The following is a 17,606-nucleotide window of genomic DNA, read 5'->3' on the forward strand; positions in this document are numbered from 1 at the left end:
ATTATAATAATTACTAAAATTAATATATAGTAGCTTTTTTAAAATACTAGCGGCCCACCCGCGAGTTTCCCCGCGTGAACTACGTTATTATTAATTTCTGTCTCCATGAGTGCCTATGTCCTATAAGTGACGTCCATGCAAAATTTGAGACTCCTAGCATTTGTAGTAACGAAGTTTCATACAAACTTTCGACCCCAAAAACAACCTCTTAGAAATCGAATATTGCAAATTCCCGTCTTAGCGAGCACCTACGTCCTATAAGTAACTCCTATGCAAAATTTCAGATTCCTAGCACTTGTAGTTTCTGAGATTTCGTGATGAGTGAGTGACCTTTCGATTTTATATATATAGATGGGAAGCGGAGTGTCTTAACACTAGGTGCCCTCTGCCTATCCTGCTGTGTGCGGAATACAGTGTGAATCAGCTATACTTTAATTTGAAAAAAAAACATCTATAACAGCTTGCCTTGCTTGTTATTTTCATATACTAGCAAGATAATGCGACGAGCATAAGATAACATCTGATATCCGGAAGCGGTTACAGGTAGATGAAGGTCGAAACATAATATCGGTATGGTATCGCAAAAGATTCTATTTCTAGATGCCCTATATTAAAATTAAAACTTCAGGTGATTATGGGATATTATAACAAAAATAGGTCGGTGCTTATAAGTTTAATTCTTTTTGAATTTTATCAATAGACAAAGACATCATACTAAAACTAATGTAATAAATGTAAAATATAATAACCATATTATTTCAACCATTCTGTTTTAATACCAAATTTCATAACAATGACTTTTTAAGAAAAAAACAATAAATATACCTACATACTTTTTATATATTTCAATTGTTAAATGAACATACATAAAGTAGATTTCTTTTAGTACATTTGTTAACATTACTTTTATTAACTTACGGTGTAAAGTTTTATTTGTATTTAAAGTTCTGTATTTGTTGCTTGGATACTACTATTAAGAAAGCTATTATTAATATTAATTAGAAAACTAAAATAAAACTATTTTTATTAAATTTAAAAAAACAAAGTAATCTTAAGTAATCTTTTTCTTCTCTTCCATGCTCCTCACTTTGAATAAAAGAAAATAAAAGCTTCACGCTGTATCCCGCACAAAATAGGGCAGGCAGAGAGAACCTAGTTAAGAGTTAAGACATTCTGTTCCCCACTTTCTGCCGAACTCTGGAGGCATTGCGTGTTGAATGGCAGAATTCAACGCCGCGCTTTGCCTCGACTCCAGAGCGAAGAAATGGAAATATATATTTAAATAAATATTTCATCCTCCTCGAACCCACAACCAGTCGGTGTTACAGTCACACTTTTGTCACCCTGGCTTCACGACGGGCCTCACTTTGTATCTTTCTATATATTTTTAGTTTTAGCTATTACTATGCCATCGAAGCTCTGTAGGGATTTGACAAAACATAGGTGCGGGATCAGTTACGACTAAAATACCTCCATGATATTTCCTTTGTTTCTCAACACCCAATGACTGGTCGAATTGCATACAAACCTACCACAGATAATCTTCAAGTGATGCAATTGCTTTTCCTTGTTACAATAGATTAAAACTACTTTTCATAAATAGACAGGGTTTTTACACGTATAAAAAAGAATACGTTTATACAGATATAATAAATTAAGACATTTTTTTTATAGGAACATAGATAATATTTTGTCATGGGGTCGCCTAGCAACGCTTTGTTAGTAAATCTTCAAGTACTTCAATCTTCTTGTTTACAGTATACATATTTTTATTTCTAACTGTCAATATATTTTATAATTATTATTTTTAAACGCATGTACGTCTACGTTTGTCAGTATTTTATTTATGTTATTTAAGAAACAAATTAATATTTTACATAATTATTAATTATATTTTTTTTATTTTATACCATACAATCAAAGTATTTATGACAATGTTTTTTTGCAATTTTATACAATGTTATATACTACTTACACATAACCGGAACCAAAAACTTATATCGCTTAAAAATATATATATATTATAATAACCTATGCATAATGAACGGATTAGGCTGTACCGAGAGATACATCCCATCGTTTCATAATCTGTGACTGTGTGTGCGTATTACGCGTGCGTATTCCCATCCCTATGTAGGTCAGGGGAGGCTGGGAGGGGGGTGGCGTGGAGGCGTAGGCGGACGTAGTCTCTATCGACCGTCCTCAACATCCCCAAACCCGCCCACAGATAAAAAATTGTTTATTGACGCTTCACTCTAAATGTGATTTGAAAATGTACACGAGTGGACGAGCAGCCATCTTGTTTTGCTGTTCATAGACTAGTTTTATATAGGATTTTAGTTATGTTCATTAGTTGTATTATATATTGTTCATTATATTTAGTGAGGTATGTCATTAGGATAGCGCCTAACGCTAGTATATTAAATTGGAACGGCCGTTGCTTCATAAAAGTTCAACCTGACTGATATTTTGTCTGTACTTGTCGCACTATATTCCGAACACAGCAGGGTAGACAGAGAGAAATCTAATGTTAAGACACTCTGTTTTCCGCCGAATTCTGAAGCCATTGCGTGTTGAGCGGCGGAATTAAACGCCTCGCTTTGCAACACCAGAGCGCAGAAATGAAAATATAAATTTTAAATAAATATTTAATTTTCTTGATTTAGGATATATAGTAAAAACACAAAACTATGCAACAGGTGAAAAAAGCTATCGTTTATTTTTTTTTTTTTTTCGTAATTCTAACAATAAACATTAATTCATACTGTAAATAGTAGAAGTAGGCCCTCGTGGCGCAGCGGCACAAGGATGTGACTGTAACGCCATGGTTGTGGGTTCGATCCCACTCGAGGAAGTGAAATATTTATTTACGTTTATATTTCCATTTCTTCGCTCTGGTGTCGAGGTAAAGCGCGGCGTTGAGTTCTGCCACTCAACGCGCAATGCCTCCAGAATTCGGCAGAAAGTGGGGAACGGAATGTCTTAAGACTAGGTTCCCTCTGCCTACCCTGCTGTGTGCGGGGTACAGCATGAAGCTGATTTATTTATTTTTTAAAGAGTAGATAGTAAAAAGGATTTTTATTTCTAAGATATCTTACTCAACCTCAGTAAGGGTCGCGCAATTGGATGGTTTATAGAAATGTAAGTAAGGGTTGGTGCCAATTTTTGGGCATGCGACAGTTATTGCGACACTAAAATGCCGCATCCTGATTTTATGAGAACCGAAAGTACCAACTTCCTTTGTTATCCTAATTCTCGTGAAAATTCAAAATATTAAAAATATATTTTATGTCAAAACATCAATCGTGGTGCAATGGGTCAGACGTTTTCGGGTTTAAATCCCACTCAGAGCAGTGAATTATTTTCATTTCCTTGCTGTGATACGATCATGTCTCGATTTGGCCGGAAAACGGAGAACATAATATTTTTTCACTAGGTTCTCTCAGCGTACCCTGGTTACAGCTATACTGGATGTAGATACTGAAGCGTGAAGCTAAAATCAATTGTTAATTATTTATACCTTTAGACATTGAATTATTTAAAGAAAAAACTTGCATATCTTAGTTATAATTACAAAACAGTAATAAAATATGTTAATGATATTTATAAAATATATATAAAGCTTTATGTACTAATAATGTTTTTTCGGGTTTCATATTTCTGATTTAGGGTCCTATGGCTTCACCCGCAAGGATTTAGGTAAAACGATACAATGGTAACAATTGCAATGGAGTGAACATCAAAATGAAAAAAAAAATCAGCGATGTCATTAAATAAAAAAATACATGTGCATTACGAGTAAAATGTTTACCAAACACACATTGTGCATGTGCGACTTGAAATTTTCAAAGACATTTCCCCATCTTCCACGCTGGGCCCGGTGGTAACTGGGAAAGGTATCGGCCTTGATATTACCCATCCATGTCCTGCGTTGAAGATAATTGAAGAAATTGTAATGGCAGGTCGAAGAGTGACATATCGGGCATGTAGCTGATGTCAGCGAGATCTTATATTGAAACATTCAAAGTATCAAAGGCCAAATGGTTTACACTCATCGGGGACATCAATCTACTGCTCTTTATCTTCATATTTAACCTCTTCTAATTCCACTACATCGGTCCAAACCTCATGACGGCCTTTAGTAAAAAGTTAGCGAGATCCTGTAGATTCCACTGGATGTAACATACACGCTTAACGAGATTTATGATGGAAACTACTCAGTCTAACAAACGTCGGCAGCCTAACTAACGACGAGTGCTTCCATCCTAACCAGTTCCTCGAATATTCTACTACAGATCTGGGGAGGCAATAAAGATTCGAGAAGAAGAAATACAGGAAATGGCTTTTGTAAGGCTAAGGACATTTCGTGCCCTCGTTAATCCTTGCTATTAGTCAATTTTACTAAGAGACTGGCGTTATTTCACTTCCTACCAATAACTTAATTGAGAAAACTACAAGATCAAGAAAAAGCACAGAAGATAAAAATCTCTTGCGTAAAACAACAAATAAATATTTAAAAATACATCTCATGTAATTACTTTAAATTATTATAATTTGCTATCCAAGAATTATTAGATAGAATTATTGATACAGTTAACACAACAGGTAAATACTTATAAATATTGTTAACCCAATAAAAACCATTGTTGATTTGCGTCATAGGTACTGGCCACCAAGTGAATTACTGTTTTGGACTTTTACGTTGGAAATTACATTTACGCATACAACCCATGAGGCCATGACGTAGGTATATACGAGTATACCTACAAAATGTATGATGATGCTTGCCTGTTACAACACAGGTACATCTGTACAAGAATATTTAGAGGATAAGCATGTATGGAATTAATGTCTATTGAATGTAATGCAGGATAGCTGCCAGCTAATGTAATAATTAAATTATACCATTGATTTTGCAAAGAGCAACTGTTGAGTTTCTTGCCGGCTCCGAATCGGTGGTAGCTTTTTGCTTATATGCTCATTTGTCGATTCATAAGTGCTTCTAACATGAATAAAGGATATTTTGAATTTGAATTGAATTGACAATATCATTATTATGTCTATGAAAGCGTATTATTAGGTTAACAGCAGTGGTAATGTAAAAATCATTTATGCGACCAGACTTTTTCGTCCTAAAATAAAGAGAGTATAGAGTCAATACGCCGATCTATGAAATGCCCCACCCACATTCATCTTTAAGCTGTCTTAACAAAAATTGCGAAAAGCAAAGTGTTTTCTACAAACAATATGACAAGGGACCAGAATCAAATTATTTAAAAAACATATTTGAAATTGTGAAACTAAAAAAATATATTTCGTCTTTATAATTTAGAATTAGTATTTTACATCTGAAAGGATTTCGGTTGCTTTCCAGGAACGAAACCATCTGTCCAACTACATCTTGGAACATGGCCGGATCATCAAACTATTAAGATGTTATATTTGAATTCTACGTATTATTATTAATAATAACATTTAACAATAAAAACATATTTTAGTACTTATTTCTAAATCTACCTATTAAAATATGTTTTTATAGTTGAATATAATTATTATTATTTATAGCAATTACATTTAACGACACATCACGTAAATAATATTTGAATCATTAGTTCCAGGTTTTGTCAAAGTCGTTTAAGTTGTATAATTATATTTTAACTAGCGGACGCGCGCAGCTCTGCCTGCTTATTGCTTAGGGGTGAATTCTAATAAACCATGAAACACGTGTTCATTGAAATATTTTTAAGAGTCTCAATTTCAAATTTTATAAAAATCGGTGGCGATTTAAAGATTTTTCCATGCAAACTTTCAACCCCTTATTGGCACCCTTTGGGGGTAAATTCTAAAAAAACGTGAAACACGTGTTCAATTAAATATGTTTAAGAGTCTGAATTTCAAATTTTATAAAAATCGGTGTCGATTTAAATTTTTTTCCATACAAACTTTCAACCCCTTTTTCATCCCTTTAGGGTTAAAATTTTGCAAAATCCCTTCTTAGTGGATGTCCAGATTACAAAAGTAAACATCTGTCCAAAGTTAATGTTTCTATCATCAGCGGTTACCGCTGTGCGTGCGTCTTACCTCAGTCAGTGAGGACAAGTCCTTTTATATATATAGATAATAAATAAAAAAATCAAGTCGTTCAATTTCAACCGAACTACACAAAATGCCTCGAAAAGGGGAGTGTTCCCGAACTGAACCGAACGAGGGAAGCCCTATCTTTCAAATAAAAAAAAAAAATCATCAAACTCAAAGGTTCTGAGGCAACAAACATAAAAAGAAATACAATCAAATTAATAACCTCCTTTTACGAAATCGGTTAAAAGGCTAAATAATAATATACATAGAAAATCATAGAACAGATTGTCACTTCCACAGTCCGCATAACGACCAAGCATTGATTCATTGTACAAATAACTCAACGTCCTCCAAATTCTGAATTCATGTTTTGTCCGCGTGTGTTCGTTTTTTGCCACATTTCTCGTTACCAAGTCTATACTTGCTTTATACTGAGACCAGACGTAGAAACGTTATTAAGACTACTTGTTTTCGAGCAAGTGTTGCCAGGTAAGCTTAATAAGATATTTTTTTTAGCATCACATAAGGAAAAGTTATACGCCTTGGCTAGAAATGTAAGCAAAAAGATTGTGTTAGTGCAAATATATAAAGAAATAATATAATATAATAAAAAAATCTTTATCCTACAAATCTCCTTAATTTACATTTCATTAAAAAATTCTATTGTTATGTTAAGGAAATAACATTTTCATTTTTCTCTTTTACTGGTCGAATGACTTATTTTATTTTGGTACATCTGTAAAGTAGAGCTAGTAGATGTATAGAAAATCTTAAACTGAGAACCCAAAACCAAAACAAATCAAAATGAACTATACAATAAAGAAAACATACAGTCGAATTGATAACCTCCTTTTCTTACAGAAGTCGGTTAAAAAACTATAACGTAACAAAAGGACTTTTAAAGTATACTTACTAATAACAACGAGGGAAAGTACATAGCACATTACATACATAACAACAACGTATATTATTACTTAATACTTATTATTACTTCGTAGATATCACTTAATTCAATTATTAATATTAATAAATAGTTAGTTAGTTAGTTTTCCTATGCTTCCCTCTCATCGCACGTTCTAGTCTTTGGCACCTTGACGTACAAGCTGTAATAAAAACCGGTTATAAAACAATATTTATTAACAAGACTCGAATTAGTTACTCTTATTTAATTTTTTAAGTAAATATATTATTTAGTTATATTAATTGTTACTAATTTAGAAACAAAACTCAAAAGATTTTTCTAATTTTCGTCAAATTTACAGAGAAATGTTTATATGGTCCAAAAAAATTTCCACTTCCATCGCCCTGATTATAAGTCGATACTGAATTTAGATTGTATGCTGTATGTAGTAAATTAGGGTTTTAAAAACATTACTTATATTTTTAATTATTATATGAAGAATTATATATTATAAAATTTTTACTCCCATTTTAGTACACATACTAAAAATATTATCGAGTACTTTTTGACAAGAATCATGGCCACATCAAAATGAAATGTGAAATCGTAAAATATGATGAGGACATCTTTTACTGTAGGCTGTTTGAACGACGATGTCTTTTTATATTTTTTTCTAAGATTCTAACATTCTTCATTACAAATTAAGTTTACTAGACACATTAACTACTTTCTCCATATTTTCATTTCCTACAAGATTAAAAATTTCGATATTTTCAATTGTATTTGTGTAGTATACGAAATATTAGATAAGTTTCTGATAATATTAGAAGAATATTCTTCATTCTATATTACTGAAATAATATTGTGTAATTAAAATATTTCATAAACACATGTTACCTTTATTATCTATAAACGATACAATAATAATTCTTGCAAAGGACAAAGTTCGCAACACATGAGCTCTAAGATTCACTACAAACATGCTTAAAATGAACATAATGCAAATAACAATTTACCTGAACGACAAAACCTTCTAACATTATTATTTAAGAGTTAAAATTCAATGGACGTCCTCCCATTCGTCGTGGAAGCCGGTCTCAACTCAGCTGAGTGTAGGGCGCGCGCCTATCGATTCCTACAAGGACAAGGCCACCCACACGAACGTAAAATCGTCATACCACCACATAGATTTTAGGATAGAATAACGTTCGAATAATACCAGGATGAGGTAGAAACTGTGATTGTATATTTTAGGTAATTCATTTAAAGTCAGCTTCACGCTGTATCCCGCACCCAGCAGGATAGGAATCCCCTTTTCGAGGCATTTTGTGTTGAGTGGCGGAACTCAACGCCGGGCTTTTCCTTGGTGCTCATCACCAGGTAATTCATGAATTAATTTAAAACAATATTGTATTATTACACAGAGCGGGACATTACGGCATACAAAGTAGCTGCTTTGAACTTTAAAGGTCATGATATAATAGAGTTTTAAAAGTAAATTATATTTCTTTAACAGGTAATAAAAATTGTAGCATGTTCTTAATAAATAATTTTTAAATATTATATACATTAAATTAAATAGATCAAGATAATAAAAAACTAATTTAATACTGTAATTTAAAGTATACAATAGACAACGATCGCTGTAAGTGGAAAACAAATGTATTGCACATTGCGCTTTTATGAACAAAGGCATAGGAAGAATATTAGTCTTTGATTGCTATAATTAATTCTTTAAAGTTATATCTTTTCGAGGATTTAAGCTATATTTACTTTGTTCTAAGCAAAAAGAATGTATACCGAAATGTCAGTATTTACAAAGAAATCTTCTTTTCTTTTTTAAAACGGAATCAACGATTAGATAAGAATAGTCTTAATTTATTTAATTATGTAAAGCCTAAATTAAAATCGGTCTAGTAATTCTTCCACATTTTAAATGATACACTAAACAGACAAGACCAGAACTAATATGGACAACGAATTATGAAAGATATCCATAACAAAATCTTACAGTTCTATACAGTTCTATAATTAATCTTACAAAAAAATAAATACTTTTACTAGAGTCAAAGGTCAGGTAGGTAGCTTTAGGTAAATAATTGCAACCCGCCCAAGCCTGTTATATTAGAAAATTATATAAAATACTAAATGATCATTGGAAAGGCAATATTATTTTCATCAGCTAATTCAATACTATTCATACTTTAATTATATTATTTGAACTCAATAAAATTCACTATGATTTTTTTTATTTACTTATAGAAATATTTTGTGTACACATTTCATTCTTGTATAATATTCTAATATTATACTATTAGGCTTTATGTCAAGTAATATCACATATTCAGAATCTGAATTTAGTCATGAAATGTACGAATAATGTAGCGACTAGTAAGGTTCGATAGTGCCCAGGAAGGCTGTGTGGTGGTCAGCGCAGGCGCGCTCGCATCGATCCCTGCCTCGCCGGCTCTATCCACGTAGACGACGCCTCGCCTGTTTAACTCAACGTAGATGTTATAAATTATTATATTTTGCTATTTTCTGGCATTATTTTTTTAGCTTAGGGTAGGTGGTAGATGGAAATAGAGTTACGACTCTCCATTCCCCACTTTCCGATGATTTCTTCCTCCTCTTTCTTTAGGCATTGCCTGTTATGTCGCGGTATAAAGGCCTTATTAAAATTTTAATTAGGTGTATGGTATCAAAATACGCTTACAAAAACGTTTTGGTTGTAAATTGCATGAGTTGCTTACACATTGGAAAAATAATGCTTGCCGTAAAAATATAATTTAAAATTTTTATCATCTATGTATTATAAAACTGTGAAGTATTATTAAATAAAGAGTTATTGTTAAGACTATATCATTATTGTATAGCCACAAATTAAATTACATATATAAAAACTGCAAAAAATCGTAATTAATCAGAAAAATATGATGTATCGCTGAACAATGTTAGTTATATCACTTTTATTGATTCAAGTTTAACTATAGTTAGGCTGACTTTCATTAATAATTTCAAATCGCACCGTGACACTAAATTTAAAATGGGAAGGGTTGGTCTCGGCGAGGCGGAAGGGCGGCGGGAGGGGCGGTGCAGCTGCCGGTGCATCAGCAGGCGGGCGGGGCCCCGCGCCCACGCGCGCCCCCCCTCGTCCACCTCCCCCCCGCGCCGGCCCATTGCCAAGTTCAATGCCAAGGTCATGCGCGAGCGAGTGCGACTGCGCGCCGCAATGCAGGAGCGGCCGGCGACGCGCACCGGCCGCCGTCAGTACCTCGACGACGACGCTGCACACCGCATCGCGGAACTCCCGACACACCCCAATCATCTAAACCAGTTCCAAACCCTCAAGTACCCCCTGGTCCTCCCAAATACAGCGGAATATGTGCAAAGTGGTGCCGCGACGAGTGGTATTATGCCGGTGAACACCATGTGCATTGCTCTGGCGCGAGACCGGCTTCCAGTTATGCAATACTTGACCGAATACAAGAAAACTACCGGTAAGCCGTCACTTACTACTTATGTATTTTGAGTTTTGACCACCATGTCTAAAATCCGACGCCATTACGATTTATAGCTTTTACAAATTTTATTATTATAGTAGATAAGGTAAGAATTGCAAGCTTGTTTTTGTTTTCTTATAAATGGCTTCTATTAAATATTTCAGTATCTGATTTTTGACGCGTGACAGGATTATTGGGAAGTAAGATAGTTTAGGTTGACCGCAGCAGTAGCCATATTTGTCTCAGATAATAGTTACAGTTCATAGTTAGACAATCGTTTGCATTCGTGGCGGTCAGCTTATGAATTGCTGTTCTTATCTATTTTCCATTATTGTGGAAACGAGATGTCTTCAAATGAATGAAATGTTATAAACACGTATCTAACAATCTATGAATAGTTCCATTCAATTAAATAGAAAAATAAAACTATTATTTTAAATATATGATCCATTTTAACACGTAGAAACCAAAATGTCTAAAGCTTAGTGGAATTTTAGATTTGGTTTTCAAAATGGCTGCCAAAAATTCTAACGCCCATCAAGGGCGTCTAGTAAGGGCCATAATGTTAAGTCTGATACAATGCGGCGTATCCTGTTGTGGAGTTTGCAAAAAATGTCGAATACACAAGTTCAAGGCGATCGGGTGCTCCTAACCAACTAACCAGCTTTTGTTAGGCCGCTTTACATGGACTGTATTCAAGTTTCGAAGTACCGACATGTTCTTTAATGTTTGTAATTATATTTGTATATTATTGAAGAATAACTATCTAATCAACTATCCATATGAAAAGTAATACAAAGTTGCAAATAAAATATCAACAACGGATGCTATTTTTTTTGCTTATTATGTTATTCATTTGTAATGTATTAATTTTTTATTTTAAACGCCTTGTAAGTTTAAAAATAACGGAAGTTTTCTGTTCAACCAAGGTCAGTTATCAACTAGATAATTAATTATAGATACAATAGCTCTTATTGTTATTTTTACTTGTTTTTTATATCTTCTATTAAGACCTCTGTCTCCTCATCTCATTTTTGTTTGGAAGCAAAATTTTCACTCATTGCTTAGTCTTAATTTTTACTAATTATTTAAGTTTACAAGTATAAGCGATTTTTGCCCTGGGCCTCCCACAAGTCACCTGGAGCCAGACCCGCGAAGCCTTAATATCAATTACCTAACAAAACAATTGATGCTTTTAAAGTGTTTTTTCAATACATTTTAATATACAAATTTCTTATTTATCGCAACATTTTTTTGAAATACCTATTAGTCCAAAATAGTAAAATACCTCTATTAAATCTTAATTTTTTACGAATTATTAATATTTAAAACGAATATTTTAAACGAATATTTAACAGAAAATTTATATACGTATTACGTTTATAAGAATGTTACAGCAATTCGAAGTTAGCAATTCAATAACAAAACTTCAGTATATGAAACCTATTGTTCATTATACGATCTAAAACCGGATCGAACGTATACAAGTTATAAATTAGAACGGTCCTTGGCTTTATTTATGAAGTATATCTTTAGGGCTAGAATTTCTTTATTTTTTAATAAATAAAAAACACGCGGAAAATAATAAATAAATTATAAGCGTGGCTGTATGGATTTGTGCATAAGCGCTATCAACAATATCAGCTGACGGCTGCGTCACGTTGACATATCGTCACCAACATGGCGGTCAATATGGCTGACTCGTTATGTTTATTTACAACAGTATTAGTCATAGCTTGCAATTATTTTGTTTCTTATGGTGTATTTTATTTTAAAATAATATTTCATAACTTAAAATAATTGTGGTATTCTATTTTGCTAATAGTAATATTAAACTTATTTAACTTAACCAAAGATTATCACTTTTGTCTGTTTATTTAATACTTAAAAATCGTATCCTCAGTTTAAGGGAAGTTAAAATGTGTTAAATATAAATAAACATATTTGAGTTATTTATTCTCCCTTCCCCCTTAATATGAATGTAGGGGCGAGTTGCCCGAGGGTAGTAGTAAATAAGTAGGTGACTAGGGACAAGGTCATTTAAAGCTTTACAATTCATATCATTTATTTATTAAGACTATTATTCTCTATCAGATTTGAAAATATTTCTTTTGATAATTTTATTATTTTCAAATCAACAATACGAATATCTAGAAGTAGTTCACTTCAGATTAACAGGTTTGTGGGGTTTTAAATAAACATATAATACAGTTTACAAAATGAAATCCTATATGATAAGTACTCAAAAGTATTTATGTTTTTTGAATGAACTTTGGTCAAAGTAAAAAGAAAACCTTAAAACAAAAATATTAATAGATATAACTAAAGTTTATATAAAAGTATAGATATAACTAAAGTTTATATATAAGTGTGTCATACGAGAATCTAATGGAGCATAATATAAATGAATATAATGTATCACATTTTCATCTCATTGGACCGATTTCCTCAATTTACTAGGAAGATTTTGCGAACAAGTTTAATAAAAGCAATCATTAAAATGTATTATATTTATAAGCGTCGATATTTTTATTTACTAATATATGTATACGTATATTTACTATCTTTTTTATCTCTTCGTTATCTGTACGGCCTTATGTTAAATATTTTATTAAATATAAAACCATACGATTAAAGATCAAGTTACTCGATATTTACTTCTTGTAAGGTTGAGTGAAACTAATGAATATTTCTTATCTTAGATAAGATTTTTAAAATATATTATTGTCTCGCTTTCTTCGCACTGGCACCAAGGCTAAAAGGCGGCTTTGAGGTCCGCCACTTCCAAAAGGCTTCGACAGTTAAGCGATGTCTTAACACTAGGTTCCCCGTGACTACCCTGCTATATATGGGTACAGCGTGGAGCTGAAAAAAAATCTTGCTTATCGACCTTCATGTCATGGTTTGAATAGAAAAAAAAATAACAATAGAAATCCCATAAGAATTGATTGGTTGTTATACTGATTAAAATTCTACTTTGGAGAGTTATATATTCTTAAAGAGCTGTCCGACATATGCTGTATTTAAATATAGAAAACATACATAATATATTAATAGATATATTTACACAGATACAAAATACAAATAGCAAATATATAATCTATACATATTTATGAAAGACTACGTCATAAAATGCATTCGCGTCCAAGATTGACTTGTTAATCTATATTAAATCCTGTTTATCATAGAAACACGTTTTCTCATAGAACGTTGTAAGTTTTGGATATTCGCACATTTCCATACAAAACCAAGAATATATCGTCTATTAATCATAATTCGTACGCTCACAGACTTGAAACCCTTTAAGCTTGCACGTGTCGCTCGTTCGTGTTGGTCTTAGTTACGTATTGTGACAGTATGGGAGCTGGCATCGTTTGGATATAACAATGTTGCTTTTAAACACATAATATACGATTGCATTTTTTTATTGGCTTCCGCTGTATCTCGCATAGTACGGTAGGTAGAGGGAATATAGTGTTAAGGCACTCCGTTCATCATTTTCTGTAGATATTTTGAGGCATTGCGTGTTGAGTAGTGGAACAACAATGAAAATATTAATAAATAATAATGAATACCCCCGAACGGGAATCGAATACACAATCGTCGCGCTTACAGTCACACGCTTCTGACTCTGCGCTACGACGATCTTACAAATCAGTTGTTATATTGTTAATTCGTTTAATATTAAAAATAACATAATGTTTAAAATTTTGAAGATCAGAAAAAAATATATACAATATAGACTGAAATAGAACTTGGATTACATATTTCATTTAAAACATTTCTTCAAATTAAACATCCATTAACTTCACATAAAAAGAAACCTCCAAAATAATCAAATTACGTAGTTCAAACACAAAACCTGTCCACCAAGTTCAAAATATATATCATTTATCACCAATTTGTATACTTGCGAAGATATCGAGCTAAAGGCTACCAGGCAGGGCAGCCGGGCGGCTGCAGCTTGCACATGCGCGAGGGGAGGGCAGACCTTGAGACCGCCTAGCAACGGCAGCCAGCGCCTGCTTATTTATTTCTGTTTTACCCGTCTGTAAGTTTGCTGGTAATTTTTAAACAGACGCTGTTTGTATGGTTATGGAGTACGGCTGGGTGGAATTCGTTTGACCTTCTGTGCGCATTTGTGCTCTTATCTCAGGAACGTTTGGAGATATCGAAATGAATTGTGTGAATGAAATTGAAACCTTATACACAGGTCTACGGTCCTTCGAGTTCCTGAAAAAATCGTATTTCTACATTTATTTAAAAAAAATATATGGCAAAAGACACATATGTCAATTTGCTGGTAATTTTTAAACAGACGCTGGTTGTACGTATGGTTGTGGAGTATGGCTGGGTGGAATTTGTTTGACCTTCTGTACGCATTTGTGGAATGCCAGTCCCTTTGTTGAGTCGCGGTTCATCATAATATGTGGATGGGTTTTTTTTTTGTAAGTAAGAGCCAGCTAATTAAAGAAGTTTTGGTCAGCTTCTTTAAATTATTTTATTAGTAAACAAAATAAGTTAGAACTGGATCAAAAGCGAACTAAGCTTACAAAACTACCTCATCTTAAGTGTCACAATTACTTTGAAGTTTTACCTGAAATTACTTTTTTATCTAAATTGTCTTGATTAGCAATTATAATAGGGAATATATATATATATATATATATATTCAGATATAAGTTATTTCCTATTACATTTTATTATATTTTGAATCATAAACTGTAATGATATAAATTAGTTTTTAATTAATATTTAAAATTATAGATATGTAACATTTTGCATAGGTAACCTTTCACAATTAATACTTATCAGTTAAATTTTAAAATTAAAACAAAGCAAACATTTTGACTTAAAGATATTTTAAAAGTCTTAATACATTGACATATGTAAGAGAGATTACAATCTCTCAGGTTGCAAATTGCAATGTAAATGTTGCTTACATTTTCGTTTAGTATTTCTTTTTGCGATTCACATCTCGAACGTAATATGTATCCCGAGGTATGATAATTGCAGCCCTTGTTTGTATACAAAGATCGAAATGTTGAAGAATATTATTTCGGTATTTAATGTTTAAATTATGTTTTTTTTTTATTAATTTTGTATAAAAGGGGAATTTTGTAAAGAACTATACCTTAAAAATATAATTATAATTTTAGCATAACCCCTCACCTTAAAATTGACTCGATGCAATAAGTGGATGACAAGTTAGAATATACAGTTTAGGATTTCCCCAAAATATGTGTTCTTGTCTTGTAAGAACAAAAAGAAGTTAATACAGAAAATAGAATTTGAACGTATTTGTATAGATATTGAATTTTCTCTATCTATAACATGAAAAGATATATTAATTTCATATTTATTGAAAATCCATATATCTATTCAGTGTATTGAAATAATATGGAAATTAATATACAATACATAAAAATAAAATAAGTACTGTCCCCACAACACGATGATTTTAACACAAGTATGTTACATTTACAACAATAAAAAATAAATTGTTATAATCATTATTTGTAAGGTCATATGTTACGAACAAATGTATTTTATTGTTTATTCTTAGTATATTTGCATTTTTAATTTCTACACATAGACATTATTCCTGAAACACCTTATAAATAACTATCGATGTTAATAACTGGTACCTCTAAACCGATTTTTTTCTCCTTTTATCGAAAGACATCGATGACAATTATTTTTATTTAACATATAAATATGCTGTTTTAGTCATTAATTTTACGTTTTAAAATATCTAAACTCTAGAACAAATAGCACGAGTCATTTCTTCTGGGGGATAGATGACAAAATGACAGCCTAATAACAATGTCGATAAAATTTTATTTTAGACGTCTCATGTATGTTCTTTTATTGTAGACGTTTACAATGAGGGTATTTCAGGATCTGTCCACTACAGTTTTTATCGATGCACTGTGCTTTGTTATTTATAAACAATATAAGTAATTGATAATATGAATTAGGTATAGTCTAAATGCTATAAAGAGAAAAACCTAAAAATAGAATAGTTATTTTGGGGAATAGACACTACAGTTCCAGACAGACTAATTTAATATGAATATGCGTACTCAGTTGCTAGTCATATAAAAAACCATATACATGAATTTGGAAAAAAAAATATTTAGAAATACTATAATTATTTTAGATTAGATACCAGCTTTACATTTCCATTCATATTGAAATCTAAAAGTATACAAGTAAGTACTTGTATTGGAAAATCAATTTAGCTTTAGCCTAGGATCCAGCCAGCCCGGGTCTGCCCTTTGACATTCACGTGGCAGGAAGCGCATGCGCCCGCATCCTGCCACCCCAACCCCCTAGCGTGGGTAGATGACGCAAAAGCCCTAGCCAATCTATTTTTAGCATTTCCTGAAAATTCCAAACAAGGTAATAACGAGGATATTTCATTCCATTTGGTTATCAATTTCCAAGCACCGATATTGATAATATTCTGTGAATAAATATTCTTATTCTATACTTGTTATTTACTTTATGATAGCCTTAGCATGTCTGAAAATCATGTTTGTACCAAATTTTATCTTTAATGTGGTTTTCCGAAAATTTATTTATCATTTCAGCTTCACGCTTTATCCCGCAGAGTGGGTCAGGGGAAACGTAGTGTTAAGACACTCTGTTCCCTACTTTCCGCCGATTTTTTAGACTCCAGTATCAGCCATTTAATCGATATTAACAAAAACGAGAAACAACTAGTCTACAATTTTTTTATAGTTTCTATTTTTACTTTCACGATTGCTACTGCCGATATACGATCCTTGACTCGTTGACAGGTACACTTGAAGGATAATGTAAATGCAATCGCACGTGGATCTAGAAGTAAGCAGTTTACCCAACAACTTAATCCTTTGTCTGAAATGAAACATGGCACAGTTCATTTAAATAATATTAATATTTGAAATCTTTTTTTTAACCGCAGTATAATATTTTATAATTTATGTAGTACTAGTGGACCCGAACGCGGCTACGCCCGCTTGAACTATATGAATATTTATTAAATATATTTATGAAATTATTTAATAAATAAACTTTGCAAATCGTTACTTAACAACGGTCGCATAGCGACGATTGTTATTAACATGGCGGAATAA

At 32.3% G+C, this 17,606-nt stretch overlaps 1 protein-coding gene across 3 annotated transcripts in view; it reads left to right on the plus strand.

Moving 5' to 3' along the window:
- Positions 1 to 10,010: 10,010 nt before the first annotated feature.
- LOC146536811 (uncharacterized) overlaps positions 10,011 to 17,606 on the plus strand; it is a 37,263-nt gene continuing 29,667 nt past the window's right edge. For all 3 annotated transcript variants that reach the window (XM_085189749.1, XM_085189751.1, XM_085189750.1), the window contains exon 1: positions 10,011 to 10,479. In XM_085189749.1, the coding sequence (XP_085045875.1) occupies positions 10,026 to 10,479 (454 nt within the window). In that variant the 5' untranslated portion in view covers positions 10,011 to 10,025. The remainder of the gene's footprint in view (positions 10,480 to 17,606) is intronic.

This window comes from Heliconius melpomene, chromosome 8, assembly GCF_056956725.1.
Source record: "Heliconius melpomene rosina isolate 202511_hmr_F chromosome 8, ASM5695672v1, whole genome shotgun sequence".
In the NCBI taxonomy this organism is placed as follows: Eukaryota; Metazoa; Arthropoda; class Insecta; order Lepidoptera; family Nymphalidae; genus Heliconius; species Heliconius melpomene.